Here is a 24,590-nt window from a genome sequence, read left to right as displayed (position 1 = left end):
TAAATTAAAATATAGTTGACTTACAATGTTGTGCCAATTTCTGCTGTATAGCAACGTGACTCAGTCCTATATACATTCTTTTTGTTAAAATATTCCTTTCCATCATAGTCTATCCTGAGAGACTGGATGTAGTTCTCTGTGCTATACAGTAGGACTTTATTGTCCATCCATTCAAAATGGAATAGCTTGCGTCTGTTAACCCCAAACTCTCAGTCCACCCTGCGCCTTCCCCCTCGGCAACCATACGTCTGTTCTCCATGTCTGTGGGTCTGTTCCCATTTTGTAGACAGATTCATTTGTGCCATATTTTAGATTCCACACATAAATGATACCATGTGGTATTTGTCTTTCTCTTTCTGACTTCACTTGGTATGAGAATCTCTAGCTGCATCCATGTTGCTGCAAATGGCATATTTTGTTCCTTTTATGGCTGAGTAATAATCCACTGTATAAATGTACCACATCCATTCATCTGTCAATGTCTTGGCTATTGTGAATGGTGCTACAGTGAACATAGGTATGCATGTATCTTTTTGAATCATAGCTTTGTCCGGATATATGCCCAGGAGTGGGATTGCTGGATCATATGGTAGTTGTATATTTTCTTAAATTTTTTAAATGAAAAAATTCTTGGAGTTCCCGTTATGGCGCAGTGGTTAACGAATCCGACTAGGAACCATAAGGTTGCGGGTTCAATCCCTTTCCTTGCTCAGTGGGTTAAGGATCCGGCGTTGCCGTGAGCTCTGGTGTAGGCCGACAGCTACAGCTCTGATTCTACCCCTAGCCTGGGAACCTCCATATGCCGTGACTGCAGCCCTGAAAAGACTAAATAAATAAATAAATAAATAAATAAAAATAAAATAAAAAATGAAAAAATTCTCCTGTCTGGACTAGATTGCAATGTGGAAATGATTACATCAGTATTTTGATGGAACTTAGGCCATGCTTTACTGCAAGGAAGTTATCATACTTGTGAGTTATTCTTAATACACATTTTAATAGTGGAAGTTTTGGTTATACTTTGTGCTTATCCAGCATCCTCTCCCTAACGATGTTGAGGGGAGTTGAGAGACATCCTTCCTCATACACACACTGACACGTGAGGAAGTCTGATTTTCAAAGCCTCTCTTCCTGCCCAGTCCAGATACTTGACTACTTCTTGTGACCAACTCTGATAGCCTTGGGGCAGTGTCTTGCCTTTCTTTAATTCTGCAAGTGGTCCCAGGTTCCCTAAGGAAACGGACACATGGAACCCATTTCCTTATGCCTTTTGGGGGACTGGGAATGTTTGATGCTCTAGGGCTGGTTCTGCCTTTGACGAAGAGTCTGCTTCTGTCATCGCTCTTTTCCAGTTCTCAGTTTTTTCATCTGCTGATGGGCAGGGCTGAACTGGGTGCTCTCCAAGAGACTGGATGCTAGCAGTCTCCTTGCCTTTTGTCTATAAACTGTCAGCTCTTAATTGGGAGCCCCTCACTTTATGACTTAGTGACAGGATGGCCTTTCCCCCCTGCCTACACTCCCCATCTTCACAGTTTGAAATCACCTGCCCAGAACATCTAGCTAGCATGCCGAGTGGGATTCAGACTTAGGAAGATCCAGCCACATAATGTGGTACAGGACTCCTGGTGTTGGGGCGTTAGCGGCTCTCTCCCAGCTTCCACTTTTCACTAAGTGGGTAGTTGGCATTTGGTATGGGGGATTTTCACTTCCTGTGGCCAGCGGTACTTCCCTCCCAAGTGCTCATCCTCTCAGGCTAAACGTGGGTTTGCCATCCTTTTCCAGGTACAGTTGCCCCTAGCATGACTGCGATCTGATCAGCAACCACCAGAACCTGACTCCTGTGTCCGGCGCCTTAGTCCTGGGGCCTGGTCACTGCCCATCACTCCGGACCTGCCATGGCTGCTGCTTTCACGTCCACGCCTGTCATTTCACAGCCCCAGGTATGTGATTCAGGACCAGCATAGGTTTGGGCTTGTCATTGTATTGTTGAATATTTCAGTTGAGTTTCGGAAAGTGTGTTGGATTCTGGAGGTCATGTGTCTACAGAATGATCATTTGGTGGGGATTTGGGTAGGGGAGTTTTTGTGAAGGGGGTGCTTTTGGTTCTCAGTGCCTGGGATGTCTGGCTGCCCCTGTAGGCCCCAAACTTCCCATCAAGACAGCCAATAGTGTATATGTGTGAGTGGGTTGCTTTGCTGTACAGCAGAAATGGACACAATATGGTAAATCAACTATAATTAAACAAAAGTACTGTTAAAAAAATGGAGTCTTTCATGTAAAAAAAAAAAAAAAAAAAAAGACAGCCAGTAGCAAATCCTGCTATTTTCCCTCCTTTGGCTTTTTTAGGGCTTATCTCAGAACAGATCTAATCTTCCAGCAAGTTTTCTGAATATTGTCTTGATGTCCTCCTCTTATAATGATGATTATTTTCCCTGGATATGTTTGAGTAACTTTGAGGAGAAAAATGCAATTCTAGAAACTTCTGAGCAGCGGTAACATGAGTTCCTCTTTCTGTCCAGGGAAGAACAGTAACATAGCAGGAGCACTGTTCTGTCTGTTTTACAATCTGACCTCTTCAAGTATTAACAGACTCTTGAGTTTCAGCAGGCTCCATGGTACCCTGGGGAAGCAGACTTTGGAGTTCTTAGGGCTGCGTTCACATCTCAGCTGCTGGCTCAGGGGCCTTAGTCATGTTTACCTTGCTCGGTTTCCATTTCTTAGGTCATCGTACCTCCCAGCCTGGTTATAGGGATTGAACGAGGGTCTCTATGCGAAGCACTCAGTAGGTGTTCAACAAGTATGGTCTCCCATTTGCTCTTCCTTTAGCATCTTCTCTTCCTTAGAGTGTGACCTCCTGTGTCCTTGATGAGAATTGTTTTAGGCCAAGTTGGAAGGAAAAAGTACACCTTTGAGAAAAAGCCACAGTTGAAATTTGAATCTTTGTGTTGTGAAATGTTGTTCCATGCTTTTTTTCCCACTGCATCATAATTTGCGGGATACTAAAGTGTGTGTGTGTGTGTGTGTGTGTGTGTGTGTGTATTGTATATAAGTTTTATGTGGTATGGGAGCCTTCATAAGGAAATGGCTATCTGAAGTAACAGACCTATGATTTTGATGCTGGTTTTGTTTTTAAAATTGAAGTATAGTTGTTTTTCCAAGTTGCGTTATTATCAAGGGTACAGCAAAGTGATTTAGTTATGCATATGTGTATTTGTGTGTATATATACATATATTCTTTTTCAGATTCTTTTCCATTATAGTCTATTTGGAGATACTGAATATAGTTCCCTGTGTTCTACAGTAGGTCCTGGTTGTATGTCTTTCAGGTAGGGGTATGTATATGGGTGTGTGTGTTAAGAAGGGGAGGAAGGGAAAGGAAGGAGAGGGAGAAAGGGGCATTTCTACTTTTATTTACTAGAAATGCTTTTCTTCTCTAAAAGACCTTGGCATTTATCATATGGATGCGGTCCTTGCTGCTTCCTAACACTGTAAAGTTTTTAGCCTCATTTTTCAGGCTGTTTAGTGTTCTCATCATCATATGTATTGTTCTTCTCTGGTAAATGGATCATTGCCTTTTCACCACTTCATTTACTTTGGGTGTTTGGTTTCCATTCCCCTCAATATTGTTCTTGGTGCCCGAGAGACATGGTGAAGGGGTAAAAAGATTTAGTGCCGGTTACCTGAGGTCACCATTTCAAAGTCTGCTGCAAGTCCCCTGCTAAGACTAGTCTTGGCGTTTTATGGGGGTAAGTTAGGCCCTAATACAGGTTTTCTGGACATTTCAGCAGCCCAACCTCACACTCTCATTGGTCGGCATTTCCAACAGCATCATCTTTTTTTTTTTTTTTTTGTCTTTTTTTTGGTTTTTTTTTTTTGTTTTGTTTTGTTTTTGTTGTTGTTGTTGCTATTTCTTGGGCCGCTCCCGCAGCATATGGAGGTTCCCAGGCTAGGGGCTGAATCGGAGCTGTAGCCACCGGCCTACACCAGAGCCACAGCAACGCGGGATCCGAGCCGCGTCTGCAACCTACACCACAGCTCACGGCAACGCCGGATCGTTAACCCACTGAGCAAGGGCAGGGACCAAACCCGCAACCTCATGGTTCCTAGTCGGATTCGTTAACTACTGCGCCACGACGGGAACTCCCCCAACAGCATCATCTTATCTACACATCTTCCCTCTTACCCAAGCTACTCTCAGCCGTGATTAATATAAACACTTTTAAATGACTCATTTAATGAAAATGTTTAGCACCGCCCTAGGTAGAAAGAGGTCATATTTAATATAAACTCTTGGGGAAATGTGTACTCTTATAAGTTCTGTGTGAGAAAGTAAATTACAGTCATTCTGGAGAGTAACTTGAAAGTATCTATTAAAATTAAATATAGAACTACCATATGATCCAACACTCCCACTCCTGGGCATATATCCAGAGAAAACCACAATTCATAAAGATACATGTACCCCAGTGTTCATTGCAGCACCATTTACAATAACCAAGACATGGAAATAGCCTCCGCGTACATCTACAGAGGATTGCGTAAAGACAATGTGGTGCATATATACAATGGAATATTACTCAGGCATAAAAAAAATAATGTCATTTGCAGCGACAAGAATGGACCTAAAGATTTTCATATCGAGTGAAGGAAGTCAGACAGACAAATATCATGTGATAACACTTATATGTGGAATCTAATAAAAATGATACAAAAGAACTTATTTAAAAAACAGAAACAAACTTACAGATTTCACAAGCAACCTTATAGTTGCCATAGGTGAAACTGTGGCGGAGGGGAGGGAATAACACATACACCCTAGTGTATAAAATAGGTGGTTAATGAGAGCCTACTGTATAACACAGAAAAGTTGCCTCAATAGTTCGTAATAACTTCCATGGGAAAAAAAGAATGGCTATGTTTATATGTATGACTGATTCACTTTGCTATACACCTGGGACTAATACAACACTGTAAATCAGCTCTACACTAATAAAATAAAATTTAAAAAAATTTGTGTACCTTTGTACATACGCTGTTCCCATCTTGGTACCTATGTTAGAAAAGCATGAGCCCAAGGAGATGTACGGGAAGATATTCATTGAAGGCCAAGAAGTCCAAAACTTGATAATATTCAATAGTAGAAGGACTTTAATAAAGTCAGTTACGTTGATATGATTTAAATATTATTCAGTAGTTAAATGATGGATGTCCGTCTATCTCAACACAGCTCTGTCTCCTCTAGGTGTCCAGTAGAGGGGGAGAAAAAGCAAGATTCAGACTAATACTTACAGGAAGATGTCATTAAAACTGTAAAACGGGACCATGTGTTTTTAGGGATAAGCGTTAATGTAAATGCGTAGTGAAAGGTCTGGAACGTATACTGTCAGTGGGAGTGATGTTGCCCCCAGCAGGGCAAAAGTTGGATCTTGGAAGATGAAAAAAATCGCTCCAGAGCCTAACCCTGCCTGATGAAATCCTGTTCCTTAGTATTTAATTTCTCATGAGGGAGAATTCAAAGTTAATCAACATTTTTTCCTTGAGAGTCACCAATAGTTAAAAAAAAAAAAGTAAAAAAACATGGGTTTAGAAGGATGTACAGGACTCTCCAGTCACACTACCTGGGTTCAAATTCTGGCTCTAACAGTTACTAACTGAGCCTGTGGGGGAGGGTGGGAGAAGGTATTCCTTCTCTCAGTGCCTCAATTCCCTCATCTGCCAAATGAGCATCATCATAATAAAACCAACTTCATAAGGTGGTTTTAAGGTTGAAATGGGATCATGTGTGTAAAAAACTTAGTATCTGACATATTGCTCAAGACATTGCTGTGTTGTTCAGCAAGCACAGTGGCAGGCCTGGGGATGCAAGAATCCGTAAAATAAAGAAGGTTTTTACCCTGTCAGAGTTTAGAAGTGTGGTGGGAAATACCAGAATAAGGAAACAAAAAATTACAATACTGGGTGACAAATGCTATGATATAGAAAGTACAGGTGTCCAGGGTTTAAGTGGAACGCTGGAAAAGAGGATCAGAGAAGGCTTCTCAAAGGAAGACTGCCAGGTTGGGAACTTAGGAATGAGTACGAATTATACCAGTAAGGGGGAAAACATAGCCTGTGTAGGTTTCAGGTCTCCCAAGGTGAGCGAGTACACAGCATTTGGATGTTAGTTGAGGGGTAGCTGGAGTAGAGTGGGGTGTGAGTTTGTCAACAGTGATGTCTAGAGCCAGCTCTCCCAGCTCACAAGATCTTATTGTTCAACTTTCTCGTGAGCCCACTGACTACATGCTTGTAGCTTGAAATCAGCCAGCGTGGAGTATTTACACCACGGAAATTGGCAAACACAGGCCCTCATTCCTAAGAGCCCATTGTTAAATATTTATCAGCCTCCTTCTGGCTGTAGAGGAGGTCGGTGAATGGGTTACAAGGTTGTAGATGATTTTGCAGGGCCTCGTGGGCCACGTTAAAAGTATTTAACATTACCCTCAAAGAAGCCTGCATAGCTCTGGGTTCAAACCTTGACGTTTGACAGTTTTGTTGAACTGATTCATGAATGAATCTTGATCAAGGAAGTGAATGCCTTCTTTTTTTTTTTTTTTTTTTTTTTTCCCTCATCAGATGATGGGAACAGGAGTAGTCTCTGATGTTAGAGGAACTCAAGTCCTCTCGGAAGGAGTCAGCTATGAGCTGGGCTGTGGGGGGGGGGGCGTCACAGAGAGAGGCAGCTTACTTTTCTGGGAGATGTGGATCATTGGGTCACCTGGTTCCCAGGATCCTCTTGTCAATGAGGAGCCTCCTGATTATTTGTCCACGCTTCACATGTGATTTGTGCAGTTAGATTTTAATCCACGGCTGATTTGCTCTTGCCCCCAAGCCTGTACTCATGTATTCTCTCCTATTATCAAGGGTCCTCCCCCCCCCCCCCCCCCCCCGCCCCGTTCAGAGAAGGTAAAAGTAATTCAAATACAGCATCTCCTTAGGCAAAGCATAATAAGCAGCTCGCTCAATCAGTTTAGCCTGGTATTGTCTGGCACATCAACTTGCATTCTTTTAGGGTGAATTCAGGGACGTGGGCAAAGATAAGCCCACATTCAAGTGTGAAAGGCCTGACAATCCTTTCCTAAGGCAAAAACAACAATTAAAAAAAAAAAAAGCTTTTGGTTTTGTTTGTTACTCTATTCATTTGGTAACAAAGAGCATTTTTCTAAGCAAGGCTGCCTAATACTAGACATAAACTAATTAATATGAACCAAATAGCTGGTGATTGTTTCCAGCAATAATAGGGAAGAAAGCCTTCATTGTCACTCCTGCTGGAATTGCTGTTTAGTCACTGAAAGATATGCCTTGTGCTTTGAAGTGGGGCGAGTTTGTATTCCCTGCTTTGCTCCTGCCCAGACTGTAAGACGGATTTTTGTTTGCTCAGGCAGAGAGAGCGAGCACCTTGTTCTTCTGAAGCCAGCTGAATTCCAAGGAGAAACTGGGCTTGCAGCCGCAGGAAGACTGTGTTTGTAGCTGCTGTGTAGTTGTGCTGGTCCATATAGAACACCCAGAGGAAGCTCCGGAGATGTCTGCAGACAGGACCTTGCTCATCATTAAGTTAAACTGATGTGCTCTTACCCTCAGGGATGGGAGGATGGAGAGGATGGAGGTAGACTAGGTCACCAAAGAACTTGCCACTTTTTTTTTTTTTTTTTTTTTTGGCCACCTTGCAGCATGTGGAAGTTCCCATGCCAGGGATCAGACCTGCACCACAGCAGCGATCTGAGCCACTGCAGTGATAGCACCAGATCCTTAACCCACTATGCCACGAGAAAACTCCAAAAAATTGCCACTCTTCGGGGCTGCTTTCTGTTTTTCAAACTCTTTTGCACGACTTCAAGGGTGGTTCACCCAGTTACTGTGGGTAGAATCTGGATTAAAAGCTTTCTTTTCCTTTTGAATGGGTCACTGGTTCAATCCATGAATGGGTGGTTTGGCCTCTCTCAAACCCAGGGCTGGTATTGGAGACCAGAAAAGTTGTCTGAGAATTTCTAAGGAATTTGGATCTCACACCTGCCATTCCACTAAGGAAGGAATCTGCCATCTGTGTTTTACAAGGTATTTCATTCTGCCTCGTTTGCTGAGTGGCTATCTTGGTTTTAAGCCAAGGAAATGAATGTATTTTGATCTCATCAAGTGATTTCCTGTAGTTTTCATTAAAGACATGAGGTAAGATCCTCAGTGTCTTAATTAATTAATAGATTTGTTCCCCTAATTCTTACCCAGTGTTCTGACTAACAAGTAGGTCTCTACTTTGTGTCTGTTGGAAGACAGGTGTTTTTGAGCCTCATTACTAATAGGTTTTTTTAATTCCATCATATTTCCAAAATCTATGTTTTTAAAACCTCTAAGTTTTTATTTCTGATATTAGAGAGTGGATACTTATGGATTAAAGTAGTTGAATTCCATGTTCAATGGGTTGTGTTTCTTGAGATTGAAAGACTTCTTTTTTTTTTTTCTCTTAACTTTGTATTATGCAGTTTGCAAACATTCACAAACATCAAGAGAATATAAAGAATGCCATTGTAGCCAATCAGCTAGATTCAGCAGTAATTAACATTTGTCCATACTTGATCACTTTCTCGCATTTTGAGGGGAATGAAATAAAACAAATCCTTGGCATCCTGTCATTTTATCTTAGTCCTCATGCCTCCGTGTGGATCTCGAAGGAAGAATTCACTTGTGTCACCACAGTACCATTCTCATATGTCACAAAATTGGAAACAACTCTTTGGTATCATTTTCTGCTCATCCATATTCAGAGTTTCCAGTTGCTTTTCTCAAGTGATTTTTGCAGTTGGTTTGTTAAGTGTTATGTTTTTAAAACTTTGATTAGATCAATTTATTTTTTTGCCTGAAACTATTCAGTGACTTTTTTTTTTTTTTTTTTTTTGCCTTTTAGAGCTGCACTCACAGCATATGGAGGTTCCCAGACTAGGGGTCAAATCGGAGCTGTAACTGCCAGCCTGTGCCACGGCCACAGCAACGCAGGATCTGAGCCGCGTCTGCAACCTACACCACAGCTCACGGCAACGCCGGATCCTTAACCCTCTGAGTGAGGCCAGGGATCGAACTTGCATCCTCATGGATCCTAGATGGATTTGTTAGCCACTGAGCCATGAAGGGAGCTCCCTTCAGTGACTTTTTAAGGTTTATAAAGGGAGTTGTTACAGTTGTTAAAATCGTCAGTCCCCAAAATAAGGAATCGTGTCTGTGTTGACTGTACTTTCTTTTGGACTAAAGTGTGAGCAGTTAATTGCAGTATGAAGTATGTTTCTAAGGTCACCCAATGAGGACATGATGTGGTCTGGCTTTGCCGCACATGTAACTGAGAAAAGAGAATGAATGATCTTAGATCCAGGTGACTTTTGGTTCAAATCTCGGTTTAATGGAGTTCCCGTCGTGGCGCAGTGGTTAACGAATCCGACTAGGAACCATGAGGTTGCGGGTTCGATCCCTGCCCTTGCTCAGTGGGTTAACGATCCGGCATTGCCGTGAGCTGTGGTGTAGGTTGCAGACGCAGCTCGGATCCTGCGTTGCTGTGGCTCTGGTGTAGGCTGGCGGCTACAGCTCTGATTCGACCCCTAGCCTGGGAACTTCCATATGCCATGGGAGCGGCCCAAGAAAATGGGAAAAAGACAAAAAAAAAAAAAAGCAAATCTCGGTTTAAATCCCGTAGCTAGGGGATCGTTCAGTATAGGTATCTCTCCAGCTAATTTTTTTTTTTAAATCTCTAGAATTCAGTAGTACTCACTGTGTTCACAGATTTAAATGGTGAAATATCTGTTAAGTGCTTTATACAGTATCCATCTCTTAATAGATCCCCGACATATGTTAGCTCCTTCCTTTTCCCTCATAATTATTCTTGGAGTTTCTGTACAGGGAGAAAGTGATTACCTCTGCATATGGGCTGTGTATATGACGAGCTTATGTTGCATGCCAGAAGGTCCATCAGAAGAAAGCCAAGTTAGATAAACACTCTACAGAAAACTCCAATGTATTGCCAGGAATAAATGCATGTGGAGATAAACATTGAGATTTCTGACTTACTCCATCGTGAACCATGTTTCTATTAGAAGTTAAATTTGTTCTCATATTGCAGTGTGAATTCATCTATGCCCCCTTCTGTGTTTATAAACTCGGAGCTTGAGAGGATATCTTATTTCAGAATCTGAGGGCACATTTTGAATTTTCTGTTCATAAGACGAAATTGTACTGGGCTACCTACGGTAAACTACAAATGAGACCTTTCACGTTTGTTTCTTTTTCTTTCTGATACATCCTTTCTAATTGGTTTAGTGTTTAATGATTAATGGTGCTAACTCTTTATCCTTCAAAGGGATGTGGCTTCCTCCCTCTTACTGCCCATTAGGGTTCTCCTCGCCTGTTTTCCTCTTGTCATGCTTAGATTCTCCAGCTATTTTTCTTTGAACTTTAGTTGCTGCTTTTCCATAAATAAATGCTAAGGTGGGATGATGTCCTGCACTTTTTACCAGCTGAGGAAATGATAATCATAGGGTCTAGGAGATTTATGTCTTTAGAGGACACAATGCTGTCATTTCAAAAAAAAAAAAAAATCAGGAGTTCCGATTGTGGCTCAGTGGTTAACAAACCTGACTAGTATCTGTGAGGACATGGGTTTGACCTCTGGCCTCGCTCAGTAGGTAAAGGATCTGGTGTTGCCAGAAGCAGCTTGGATCCTGCTTTGCTGTGGCTGTGGTGTAGGCCAGCAGCTACAGCTCTGATTTGACTCCTAGTCTGGGAACCTTTATATGCTGAGGGTACAGCCCTAAAAAGACAAAAGACAAAAAAAAAAAAAAAAAAAAAAAATCAGCCTTCGTTTGCTGCGTGATGATACAGCCCTTTGGTAATTGCGTGGCATCCCTTAAAGAACTGCCTATAAGATAGACTTATTACATGTTGTAAATGCTTATTCCATGTAGTAAATGATTATCCTAGGCAGGCTCAGGCTGGGCAAGAAGTAATAGTGGGTTGTTATCTGCTCCTGAGCATCAGATAAAATGTTTAGGAAAGAGCCATGGAGGAGATGAATTCCTGAAAGGTGAGCTATTAAGCAACTTTCAGAGATCCAGATAGCTTTTGGGAGCTAGAGCTCCTGTCCCGTAGGCAGAGGTACCCCTTCTGGGTGTGGGTGTTGGTAAACTAGAAGATAACTGCTTTTAAAAGTATTTGCACCTTGGAGTTCCTGTCATGGCGCAGTGGTTAACGAATCCGTCTAGGAACCATGAGGTTGCGGGTTTGGTCCCTGCCCTTGCTCAGTGGGTTAACGATCTGGCGTTGCCGTGAGCTGTGGTGTAGGTTGCAGACGCGGCTTGGATCCCGTGTTGCTGTGGCTCTGGCGTAGACTGGCGGCTACAGCTCCGATTCGACCCCTAGCCTGGGAACCTCCATATGCCATGGGAGTGGCCCAAAGAAATAGCAAAAAGACAAAAAAGACAAAAAAAAAAAAGTATTTGCACCTAGATGAACTGCCACCAGCCAGCGCAGGGAGGTTTGAAACCTTAGTTTAGGCCTGCAAGGAAGAACCATTCATCTGGATTCATGTTTGGGTCCCAACTCTAAGGGATTTGCATCTCCTAGAACCCTGTTTAGCTAACCCTAATTGTGGTTGATCAGGTGACCGAAGTCACCTGGCAAAACCAGTGGAGGGGAGGGCCCAGGAAGTAGCCGAGGCCTCTGCCCTGTTTTCAGGGCTTACGTCTGACATGCTGGTTTGTACATGGGGGTCCAGTGGGTCTTCAGCACTCAGCAGTCACCGTCAGACATGCGTAGATGCATCTCCGAGTGACAAGTCAGGATGGAGAGACTGAGCTGCTGGCGAGGTCCCTGTCTCCTTCAGGACTACCTTGGAAAAGTAGGACAACACAACCTGCAGCTAGAAATTCAGCTCTGTCTCAGTGGAGAAAGAAAAGGTAGAAAGAACAAGATGGTGAATGATAGGGAACTTGGTGAGGTTGTAGTCCTAGGTACAGCAAGATATTTAATTCAAATGATATATCAGGAATATATGCTTATAAGAACATTTTTTGCATGATTTTTTTCCTCAAACTTATTCAGGTTTCATCAAATATTTAAAGTATTGAATGCTGCCTGTTTTTGGTTGCACATCATTTTGCTTTCCTCCAAGCTGGTCACAGAGAAAGCATAGACAAGCTGTTTGTAAGAAGAGAAGAATACAGTAAGTATAAGATGTAGAATACACCGGCGTTCCCGTTGTGGTGCAATGGTTAATGAATCTGACTAGGAACCATGAGGTTGTGAGTTCGATCCCTGCCCTTGCTCAGTGGGTTAAGGATCCGGCGTTGCCGTGAGCTGTGGTGTGGGTCGCAGACGTGGCTTGGATCCCGCACTGCTGTGGCTCTGGTGTAGGTTGGCGGCTACAGCTCCAATTGGACCCCTAGCCTGGGAACCCTCCATATGCCTCGGGAGCAGCCCTAGAAAAGGCAAAAAGACAAAAAGAAAAAAAAAAAAGTGTAGAATACACCAAACACTTACAGCAGAGGTATACAAATCTATTTTTAAAAAATCGAACACCTGAAACTAATACAATGATATATCAGTTATATTCTCAATTTTTAAAAACTCTTAAGTGAGAAAATTACCCCAAGTTGCTATATAGAAGTGTGTTATAAGTATCAAGTACTTAAGAATAACTCTAATAATAGAACTGGTGTAAGAACTCTGAGATTATTTATAAAACCTTATTAATAGACGTTAAAGAAGTCTTAAAGAAATACCATGTCAACATATTGTAAGATTTCATTGATTTCATGTCACTTCTCTTAAAACATATCTCTAAATCAAATGCAATCACAATCAAAATTCCAGAAAATTGTTTTGAAACTGCCACCCTGATTCTAACATTTATATAAAAATGCAAAAGGTCAAACCTAGCCAATATAATCTTAAAGAAGATGATCTAGGTGGAAAAAATTGATCTTCCAAATAACAGAATTGTTGTAAAGTTATAATTAAAAAGTCACTGTGAAAGGGATAAACCATTGGAAGAAATAGAGTGTAAACACCAATCCAGGGAATTGCCATTATGGCTCAGAGGGTTAAGAACCTGGACTAGGATCCATGAGGATGCAGGTTCCATCCCTGGAGTTCCATCACTCAGTGGGCTAAAGGATCTGGCATTGCCATGAGCTGTGGTGTAGGTTGCACATGAGACTTGGATCCCAAATAGCCATGGCTGTGGCATTGGCTGGCAGCTGCAGTCCTGATTCGACTGCTAGCCTGGGAACTTCCATGTGCCGTAGGTGTGGCCTAAAAAAAAAAAATTAATTAATTAAAATAAAATTTCAAAAACAAAAGAAAACAACAACAGAAAACACCTATCCACACATACCATTGTAAGGAAATTAATTTGAAACAAAATAAACATATTCTGCTGTTAGTCTATGGGGGGAAAATGCAAATAGAAGTGTTTTGTTTTGTTTTTTTTTTTTAATTTTCTTCATACGAGGAATTATTTGTCTTGTTTTGATCTCTGATTTCAAGAAGGTTGCATTTTAGGTGTGGTGTTTGGTTTATAAAGGTTTAAGCCCTCTGGGTTACTTAAAAATTTCAGGAGAAATAGATGTTACAGAAACTGAATAATAACTCAGTCCTTAAGAGAAGGTGGTGTTTATCTCATTTTACAGATGAGGAAACTAACTCCTGAGAGTGTTAAATAGTGTTGAAGTCATATTAGTAAACAAAATAACTGGAATTTGAACCCAGCTCTCACTGATTGTGTGGTCTAAGCTCTCAGGCTCTATCAATCTGTAACGTTATCTCGTTATATCAGACCTTTTGCCGTCTGCTGGGAAATTGAAATGTTAAATGATGCATCATTGTGCATTTCAGGTTTTATCTGTTAATCATTCTTTGGCCCTGGTGGAGCCTAGCGATAGTGCTTCCTACTCCTCCTCACCTTCCTTCTCCTCTCTGCTCTAGTGACAACGGAACCCACTTGCTTGGACTCAGACTGATTAAGGCGTTTTTTTTTTTTTTTTTTTTTTTTTTTTTTTTTTTTTTTGCTTTTTAGGGCTGCACCTACGGCATATAGAGGTTGCCAGGCTAGGGGTGGAATCAGAGCTCCAGCTGCTGGCCTATGCCACAGCCACTGCATTGCAAGATCTGATCCACGTCTGTGGGTGGCCTAGAGCACAGCTCATGGCAACGCGGGATCATAAACCCACTGAGTGAGGACAGGGATCGAACCCACAACCTCATGGTTACCAGTCGGATTTGTTTCCCCTGTGCCAGTGGGAATGGAACTCCGGTGTTTGTTTTTTAAATATGTTAAGCATACAGAGAAGTGTAGAGAGTACTATAGTACAATAGAATATTGATTATACCCAGCTTTGTAAAATTTTAACATTTTGATGCAATTGTTTCAAAACCTTTTGAGTGAAGGTGGGCCAAAAGTATAGACGTCCAGTTACAAAAAAAAAAAAAAAAATTGCTGGAGATGTAATGTGTAGCACAGTGAATATAGTTATTAATACTTATATTGCATATTTGAAAGTTGCTAAGAGAGCAGAGCTTAAGTTTTCATCACAGGCAAAAATATTCTGTCATTATGTGTGGTGGTGGATGTTACCTAAACTTCTTATGGGGATCATCTCACAATATATACAAATATTGAATTAGGATGTTGTACACCTGAGACTAATATAAAGTTATATGTCAAATATGGCTCAATAAGAAAATATTTCGGGCTTTAATAAATAAAACAAGTCATTACAGATCAAGTTGAGTCTCTTGTAGTCCTTTACAGTTCTATTAACCTCCCTCTGGGCTCAGACCACATGTTGATATTTGTCATTTCCCAAATGTATTTGTGAATATATACGTATATTGAGACAGTGTTTAAGTAATATATAGTATATTTCAGTAAATTTTTAACATGTCTAAGAATGACGGATTGCTTTAGTCATCACCATACATAAAGCTCTAGTACGAGCATTTTGACTGCATTATAGTATACCCTTCTGGTTATTTTGTAATGTATCCATTCTCCAGTTGCTTCTGATATTTTGATATAAAAAAGGGGCAATGAATATTCCTATATACATCTCCTTAGACTCATGCGAAAGTTTTTCTAGGGTTAGAATCTCTCAATCATGTATATATGTCCAATTTAAGTGGTTTTTGCCAAACTGTCTTTCAAAGCTGTTGTACTAAATTTTATTTCCACCGTAACTGTGCGGCAGTCTTCGCCAACTCTTGATATTTTCAGACTCCTTGAGTTCTGCCCCCTGATGCAGTGATTAATTGGATCTGACTCCAGTTTGTACTTGACTTTCTCTGATCTCCTGTAAGGGTGATTGTCTTTTCATCCGATGGTTGGCCATTAAGGCTTCCTCTCCTGTGAATTGCCTGTCCCCATCTTTGCCTACTCTGCTATTGGATTGTTTTGCTTTTTGCTTTTGATTTGTAAGCTTTTTTTGTGTGCATTGCTAATAAACATTTTACAATTCTTCAGCTTTTCACTGATGGGAAAGTCTTTTGTGGCACAGGAGTCTTGAATTTTTTAATGTTGTCAATGTTTTTGTCTTGGTTAGAAAAATCCTCTTTTCATAAATTATAAATGTATTCTTTATTTCCTTTTTACAGGCCTTTATATCACCTGAAATTGATTTCTGTGTATGTTATGTCATAGTCAATTTGTTTTTTCATATAGATGAACAGTTACACTATTTACCCCATTGGTGGGTAAACCCATGTGTTTTTTTGTTTGTTTGTTTGTTTGTTTGTCTTTCTGCCTTTTCTAGGGCCACTCCTGTGGCATATGGAGGTTCCCAGGCTAGGGATCAAATCAGAGCCGCGTCTGCAACCTACACCACAGCTCACAGCAATGCCGGATCCACAACCCACTGAGCAAGGCCAGGGATCGAACCCGCAACCTCATGGTTTCTAGTTGGATTCATTAACCACTGTGCCACGACAAGAACTCCCCATGTCTTTTTATATCAAGTTATCATGGAAGTGTGTGTTTCTGGTTATTGGCTATTCATGTTTTTCTGTGCCCATATCATGTCTTACTGCTATCAATTTAAAATAAAATATGCATTCTTTAGGGCATCTGGTTCTTTGTTTTCTAAGTTGGATGCTCTGGTTCTTGTGTACTTCTGTAGCAATGTTCAGGGAGCCTGTTAAGCTTCATGAAAAACCCTTTTGTGGTTTTCATTTTATTGCATTGAATGTATATATTAATTTTGGGAAAATTGACATCTTAATATCTTTTTCTGCCCCTGAAGTATTATGTCTTCAGTTATTTAGGTTTCCTTGTAAGCTTTTGAATCTTTAGACATCTTCCTAGATACCTTAGACCTTTTGTGGTCGGAAATATGCTTGTTTTTGAAATCATAATTTAAAATTTGTTTCCAGAGTTTCTGTAGGAACACAGTTGGCTCATATCACTTGATATTTAACCCAGCGAATTTGCTAAACACTGTTAGTACAGTTTATTTATAAAGTACCTTGTATTTTATATGTAACTGATTAATTGTTTGTGAAAAACAATAGGTTTTTCTGTTCCAATTCTTGCTATATTTGGCTGTGATCAGCTGTACATGGTAAAATCAGCTGGTGATCAAATCAGCTTTGTTTTGTTTCTGTCTTTGAAGGGGAAATACTTTCATCAAATATGACAGTTGCCATACATATCATATACCTTTTACCAAGTTAGAGAAGTTTCCTTCTAATCCGAGATTGTCATATTATCCTGAAAGGGTATTTAAGTTTACCAAACACATGTTCCCATGTCTCGTGAGATGATCCTTGGCCTTTTTTCTTTTCTTGAACATTTTTGTGTGGTGAATTCTATTACGAGATTTTTAACTTATAATGTCAACTTTGCACTCTGGAATAAACCCTATTTATTTTTTGGCCACATATGCAAAGTTCCTGGGCCAGGGATTGAATCTGAACTGCGGCTGCGACCTTAGCCATAGCTGTGGCAACACTGGATGCTTAACCCATTGCACCTGGGCTGGGGATCAAACTTGCTTCTCAGCAGCAACCTGAGCAGGGGCAGAGACAAGGCTGGATGCTTTAACAACCCACCCTGCCCCATAGCGGGAACTCCTGGAATAAACTCTATTTAGTTACACCTCCTCCTCTTTCTCCCCCATATATCTAAAAATAGATATATATTTTATGTAGAAACCCTCATTTATATTCTTAAATAATACTGGTTGATAATTTATTTCACTCCTAATCTCCTTTTTGTTTTTATAACATGGGTATCCTGGTTTCATACAAAGATAACCAAATAGGAGTTCCTGTCGTGGCACAGTGGTAATAAACCTGACTAGTGTCCATAAGGACACGGGTTCAATCCCTGGCCTTGCTCAGTGGTTAAGGGTCCAGCATTGCTGTGAGCTGTGGTGTAGGTCACAGATGCAGGCGGCTTGGATCCGGCGTTGCTGTGGCTGTGGCGAAGGCCGGCATCTTCAGCTCTGATTCAACCCCTAGCCTGGGAACTTCCATATGTCACAGGTACAGCCCCAAAAAGCAAAACAAAAACAAAACAAAAAGAAACCAAGATAAGCAAATAAACTGAGACTATAAAATCAAAAGAGTAATATCAAGTAATTTTAGGTAGGTTTCAAAACAGATGGAAGTAAAATATCGAACCATAGTAAGATGAGAGCAGAGGCATTGGAGTGAAAGCTTACCAAGGGAAGAGGATTGCCTTCAGACTTCAAGTCAAGTTTGCATGTTAAAATCTTAAAAATAGGAGTTCCTGTCGTGGCTCAGTGGAAATGAACACGATTAGTTAGGAACCACTGAGGTTGCGGGTTTGATCCCTGACTTTGCTCAGTGGGTTAAGGATCCAGCGTTGCGGTGAGCTATGGTGTAGGTCCAAGACGCAGCTCGGATCCCGCATTGCTGTGGCTGTGGTGTAGGCCAGAGGCTACAGCTCCAATTAGGCCCTTAGCCTGGGGACCTCCTTATGCTGTGGGTGCAGCCCTAAACAGACAAAAAGACACATACACACACAATCTTAAAAATAAGCCTTAAAGAATAGACTTAGAAATGTAACTGAAACCGGTAAAGGTGGAAAGGGAGAATGCAAAATCTCAACCAGTTCAGGTTTGTCTTTAGTCTGACATTTTTGGGTCCAGTCCTCTGTGGACTCTTCTGCCGATTCTCACACATGGTATCCTTCCTGTGTGTTTTTATTGTTTGCGATGATGAATTCCCCTTCAGTGGGGCTGATCTGAGAGAATCCTGCGTGGCTGAATTGGAGAGGTTTGATGCTCGGTAGTGCCAGGCCCTTGGACGGGAGGGGGTGGAGATATCACAGGCCAAGGACTGTGGTTTGTGTTGACTTCTCTTTCTGTGGGTTCTCAGACTCCGTCTAACTTCACATCCCCTCGGTGCATGATTTACAGGCTTGGAGTCTTGATTTCTCTCCCCCACCCCTTTTTTGTTGCCACCCTGTGGCAAATGGAGTTCCTGGGCCAGGGACCAGATCCCAGCTGCAGTTGTGACCTACACTCCAGCTGTGGCAGCGTCAGATCCTTAAAGTCACGGTGTTAAAGGATTGAACCCGTGTCCCGGCAATGCAGAGACGCTGCCAGTCCCATTGTGCCACAGCAGGAACTTTGGGGGCTTGATTTCTGATGGAAACCTTTTTATTTATTTGTTTCCCAATCTGGAGCCTAAGCTAAAACAGACAGACTTCCTTGTTTTCTTCGGAGCAGTTGGGTAGCTTCCATTTTTCAGGAAATGATGTGGGGATCCTCCAGATTCCGAGCTTCAGGACTGGGTCTTCGTCCTAAGTCACTGTCCCAGTCAAGGCCAAGGACTCATCTTCTTTTTCCCTGAAATATTTAATGCCCATATTAATTATGGACATATTTAATGACCATAATCTTGACAGTCTGCCGCCAGAGCAGCCTGTCACCCTAGTTTGTTGTTCCCTTTTAGCTCAGCAGCGCATCTAAAACACTACTTGTATTTTTCTCCAGCGTGTCTTAGTGTTTTTAGCGTTTTATTTTTTTCTCCCATTTCTTCTTGGGACTGACTCAAAATTCTCTTTGGAAATCGAGCAAAGATGATGTCACTCACTCTGCCTGTTACGAGGGACTATAATAGATACAAAGCATTTTCGTTGATTTAGTTTATGTTCCATAGTGTCTTTTTTACGTGTATATACTCTATTCATGTACAGTGTTTCTTTATAGAAGCAGCATTTTATGTACTTTTTCAGATAAACTTAAAAAAATCTAGAAGCTGTATATTCTTCGGCTACTTTGAGGATTCTTTTCTTTTCTTTTCTTTTTTTTTGCTTTTATTAGGGCCACAATGACGCATATGGAAGTTCCCAGGCTAGAGGTCGAATAGGATCTGCTGCAGCTGCTGGCCTACACCACAGCCACAGCAACGTAGGATTCCAACTGAGTCTGAGACCTACATCACAGCTCATGGCAATGACGGATCCTTAACCCACCGGGGATCAAACCTGTATCCTCATGGATGTTGAGTTCATAACCTGCTGAACCACAGTGGGAACTCCTGGGGAGTCTAACTTTAAAATATTTTTAGTTTGTCTCAACATTGTTCTGTGGCCTCTTTTTTGGTTCTACTGGCAAATCATTCCTTTTTTAAAAATTGTTTCTAATTTGAGGCTCTAAAAGTGCGAGAACTATTTTTCTTGTTAATAGAGACTTAATGGCGTTTCATAAATTCTGCGCTGTCTTTTTTTTTTTGTGTGTGTGGTAGATTTTTCAAAGTAAAGAGAATTTAATGCAGGCAAAATTTGGATAAATTGGGTATGTAAATGAAGAAGAATTGAGAATCTGTTTGAGCAATGTAATGCAATCAGTTAAACCAGACTAGCAAAGGTAGAAAGCTCGATGGCTAAAGGAAAGGTGGGAAGCAGTCGGGTAGCCAGAATCTAGATGCCAGGCCACATCACCCAACTGCCCAGCGGGATTTGAGCCACGAGGGAGTTGCAGCTTCTTCTGTAGGCTATGAGGCAGAGCAAGAAAGAGAAATTACCTCTTATCCTCCAATTCTTTTCCAACATTCCTGTTGCAGAACTAGTCAAAACCCAGCAGTCAAAGGAGATTGAAAAAAAATATTTTCCTAAAATACCAAGCAAAGCAGAATGAAGCAGAAAAAGGGAGCAACACACAAATGAAAGGCACACTTGTCCGCATACATCTATGCCTTCACATTTTCCAGCTATAAATCCAGTTACTCAATAGCTTTAATGAATGGGGAATGTACAACTCTGATGTCTCAAAAAACCAAAGATTTCTAGGATACAAATTTTCTTCTTTAATATCAATATTAGTGATATTGATAGTGCTAAAGTAATGTTACTGTATTATTGTAACTGAATAATTACTTATTACTTTTAAGGAAAAGCATGAAGTCCAACTACAAAGCTCTTCATGACCAGTATCTTGATGTTTTCTCTTTGTTATTTCCTCTCTTATTTGTTAGCTATGATCCTGTCTTTAATAGCTGGATTTTAAGGGTCTTTTCTTCAAGATATGTGATGGTACCGTTGTACCTGTTTCTCCCGTGTTTCCCTCTCTTCTAAGGAATTTCCTCATCTTAAAACATTTCAGGATGAATTTTTTGAAAACAGGAGCTAAGGGAGAGGGAGGTTCCATGGCTGGAGTAGAATCTGGGAAAGGGCAGGGAGATGCCAGAGGAGCCTTAAACACTTAACACTTAAACACTTCCTCAGAGCCGGCCTTCCAGATCCAGACTAAGAAGGGAAAACCTAGGCCATCTTCCACAATTCTCAGTGAGACTGAGAGTCATGGAGGCCCTCTGTTCAGAAACTGAAGCCTACTTGCTGTGCTCAGCAGAATGTGGCCCCAGAGATGACTAATGATGATGTCATTGATGCAGAATACGAGCTGCCTTCTCCTGACAGATCTAACTCCCTGGGCTTCCAATGCAAGCATGTTAAAACCCCACCTCCTTCTCTCCCTGGACTTGTTCTGATTTAAGAGGCATTTTGCTTGTGTTTAACAAATGAAAATTGTGCATGGAATATTTGGTTTTCGAATAGTGGTACACATAGCTTAAAAGGAGAAGAGACTTGTGGCTGCCTGATGGGAGGGGGAGGGAGTGGGAGGGATCGGGAGCTTGGGCTTATCAGACACAACTTAGAATAGATTTACAGGGAGATCCTGCTGAGTAGCATTGAGAACTATGTCTAGATACTCATATTGCAACAGAATAAAGGGTGGGGGAAAAATGTAATTGTAATGTATACATCTAAGGATAACCTGACCCCCTTGCTGTACAGTGGGAAAAAAAAAAAAAAAAAGGCTCACCAGTGGAGACAGTTTTCAAGAGGGAGGCTACAAGAAAAGTAAGGATTTATTATGTTCCATAGAATAATTTTAAATATGGAATATTTTCCTTATAAGCATTTATTCACCAAAGCTACCTGAAAGACAGTCATATTTTATTTTTAATTTTGTTATAAAATAATCAAGTTTGAAATTGTTATATAAACATGTCAATTAATCCAGAAAAGTTGAAAGCTGTGTTTGGGATCATTTGTGTCTTAAGTGATGCAGGTGTTAGGTGGAAAACACTTAAGTAAATATTAATAATATTTAACATACCTAATCTTTCTCAGCTTTCCGGCACTCTTGTATATAAAAGGTGGTAAATTTCCTACCTTTTTTCCCCCTACTATTTCTCTTAGATTTCTGTTTATCTGTCTTCTCAATGTACAAATTTATCAATCTAGGTCAATGACTATGGTCTTACTTGGGCAACAGGATGAATTATGATTATTATTGTTATGGCTTGATAGGCATTTGAGCGGTGCTTTCCTGTGAAGACTTTATTTTTTTATTTTTATTTTTTATTTATTTATTTTTTTACTTTACATATTTATTTTAATTTTTTTTCATTTTTTTATTACTCAAATGAATTTATCACATCTGTAGTTGTATAATGATCATAATAATCTGATTTCACAGGGTTTCCATCCCACAGCCCAAGCAGATCCCCCATCCCCCAAACTGTCTCCTCCGGAGACCGTAAGTTTTTCAATGTCTGTGAGTCAGCGTCTGTTCTGCAAAGAAGTTCCGTCTGTCCTTTTTTCAGATTCCACATGTCAGTGAAAGCATTTGATGTTGGTGTCTCATTGTATGGCTGACTTCACTTAGCATGATAGTTTCTAGGTCCATCCATGTTGCTAAAAATGCTGGTATTTTGTTCTTTTTGATGGCTAAGTAATATTCCATTGTGTATATGTACCACATCTTCTGGATCCACTCCTCTGTCGATGGACATTTAAGTTGTTTCCATGTCTTGGCTATTGTAAATAGTGCTGCAATGAACATTGGAGTACATGTGTCTTTGCGAGTCGTGGTTTTCTCTGAATGGATGCCCAGGAGTGGGATTACTGGATCAAATGGTTGTTCTATTTTTAGTTTTCTGAGGAATCTCCATACTGCTTTCCACAGTGGTTGCACCAATTTGCAATCCCACCAACAGTGTACGAGGGTTCCTTTTTCTCCACACCCTCTCCAGCACTTATTGTTTGTAGACGTTTGGATGATGGCCATTCAGGCTGGTGTAAGGTGGTACCTCAGAGTGGTTTTGATTTGCATTTCTGTAATAATGAGTGACGTTGAACATCTTTTCATGTGTTTTTTGGCCATCTGTATGTCTTCTTTGGAGAATTGTCTGTTTAGATCTTCTGCCCATTGTTGGATGGGGTTGTTTGTTTTGTTGGTATGGAGCTGCAGAAGTTGTTTATAAATTTTGGAGATTAATCCCTTGTCAGTCGTTTCACTTGCAAAGATTTTCTCCCATTCTGTGGGTTGTCTTTTTGTGTTGTTTAGGGTTTCCTTTGCTGTGCAGAAACTTTGAAGTTTGAGTAGGTCCCATTTGTTTATTTTTCTTTTTATTGTCAATACTCTAAGAGGTGGATCTGAGGAGATGTTGCTGTCATTTATGTCAGAGAGTGTTTGGCCTATGTTTTCCTCTAGGTGTTTGATAGTGTCTGGTCTTATATCTAGGTCTTTAATCCATTTGGAGTTTATTTTTGTGTATGGTGTTAGGGAGTATTGTAATTTCATTCTTTTCCATGTGGCTGTCCAGTTTTCCCAGCACCACTTACTGAACAAGCTGTCCTTTCTCCATTGTATAGTCTTGCTTCCTTTGTCATAGATTAGTTGGCTGTAACTGCATGGGTTTAATTCTGGGCTTTCTATCCTGTTCCACTGATCTATATGTCTGTCTTTGTGCCAGTACCATGCAGTTTTGACGACTGTTGCTTTGTAGTATAGTCTGAAGTCCAGGAGCCTGATTCCTCCAGCTCCATTTTTCTTTTTCAGGACGTCTTTGGTTATTCTGGGTCTTTTGTACTTCCAAACAAACTTTAAAATATTTTGTTCAAGTTCTGTGAAAAATGTCGTTGGTAATTTGATAGGGATTGCATTGAATCTGTAGATTGCCTTGGGTAGTATAGTCATTTTGATAATATTAACTCTTCCAATCCGCGAGCATGGTATATCTTTCCATCTCTGTGTCATCTTTGATTTCTTTCATCAGTGGCTTGTAGTTTTCAGCGTACAGGTCTTTTGTTTCTTTAGGTGGGTTTACTCCTAGGTATTTTATTCTTTTGGATGCGATGGTAAACGGGATTGCTTCCCTAATTTCCTTTTCTGCTTTTTCATTGTTAGTATATAGAAACGCTATCGATTTCTGTGTATTGATTTTGTATCCTGAAACTTTGCCAAATTGCTGCATCCCATAGGTTTTGGAGTATCGTATCTTCGTTGTCATTTGCTGCTAGGTATTTTTTAATTTCCTCTTTGATTTCTTCAGTGATCCATTGGTTGTTTAGTAGCATGTTGTTGAATCTCCACGTGTTTGTGTTTTTTTGCAGTTTTTTTCTTGTTGTTGATTTCCAGTCGTATTGCATTGTGGTCGGAAAAGATGCTTGATATGATTTCAATTTTCTTAAAGTTACTGAGGTTGGATTTGTAGCCCAGGATGTGATCAATCTTAGAGAATGTTCCATGTGCACTTGAGAAGAATGTGTATTCTGTTGCTTTTGGATGAAATGTCCTATAAATATCTATTAAGTCCATCTGGTTTAATGCTTCATTCAGGGCCTGTGTTTCCTTATTGATTTTCTGTCTGGTTGATCTGTCCATTGCTGTAAGTGGGGTGTTAACGTTCCCCAGTATTATTGTGTTATTGTGGATTTGTCCTTTTAAGGTTGTTAGCAGTTGCCTTATATATTGTGGTGAACCTGTGTTGGGTGTGTAGATATTTAAAATTGTTATAACATCTTCTTGGATTGATCCTTTGATCATTATGTAATGTCCTTCTTTGTCACTGAAAATATTCTTCAAAGTCTACTTTGTCTGATATGAGTATTGCTATTCCAGCTTTCTTTTGATCCCCTTTTGCATGAAATATTTTCTTCCATCCTCTCACTTTCAGTTTGTATGTGTCCATAGAAGTGAAGTGGGTCTCTTGAAGACAGCACATATATGGGTCTTGTTTTTGTATCCATTCAGCCAGTCTGTGTCTTT

General features: G+C 40.6%; 1 protein-coding gene across 1 annotated transcript in view; it reads left to right on the top strand.

The window, feature by feature from the left end:
* Window positions 1-1,779: 1,779 nt before the first annotated feature.
* LPAR1 (lysophosphatidic acid receptor 1) overlaps window positions 1,780-24,590 on the top strand; it is a gene marked incomplete at its 5' end in the record, with an annotated part of 96,128 nt that continues 73,317 nt past the window's right edge. The window contains 1 exon segment of the mRNA NM_001244357.1: window positions 1,780-1,940. Coding sequence (NP_001231286.1) covers window positions 1,896-1,940 — 45 coding nt within the window.

This window comes from Sus scrofa, chromosome 1 (genome assembly GCF_054392235.1).
Source record: "Sus scrofa isolate SSC_HxYL_T2T_F1_AM1 chromosome 1, Sscrofa_HxYL_maternal_Yorkshire_Landrace_v2.0, whole genome shotgun sequence".
In the NCBI taxonomy this organism is placed as follows: Eukaryota; Metazoa; Chordata; class Mammalia; order Artiodactyla; family Suidae; genus Sus; species Sus scrofa.
Note: the sequence above shows the minus strand (reverse complement) of the source record. Positions and strands in the feature narration are given on the sequence as shown.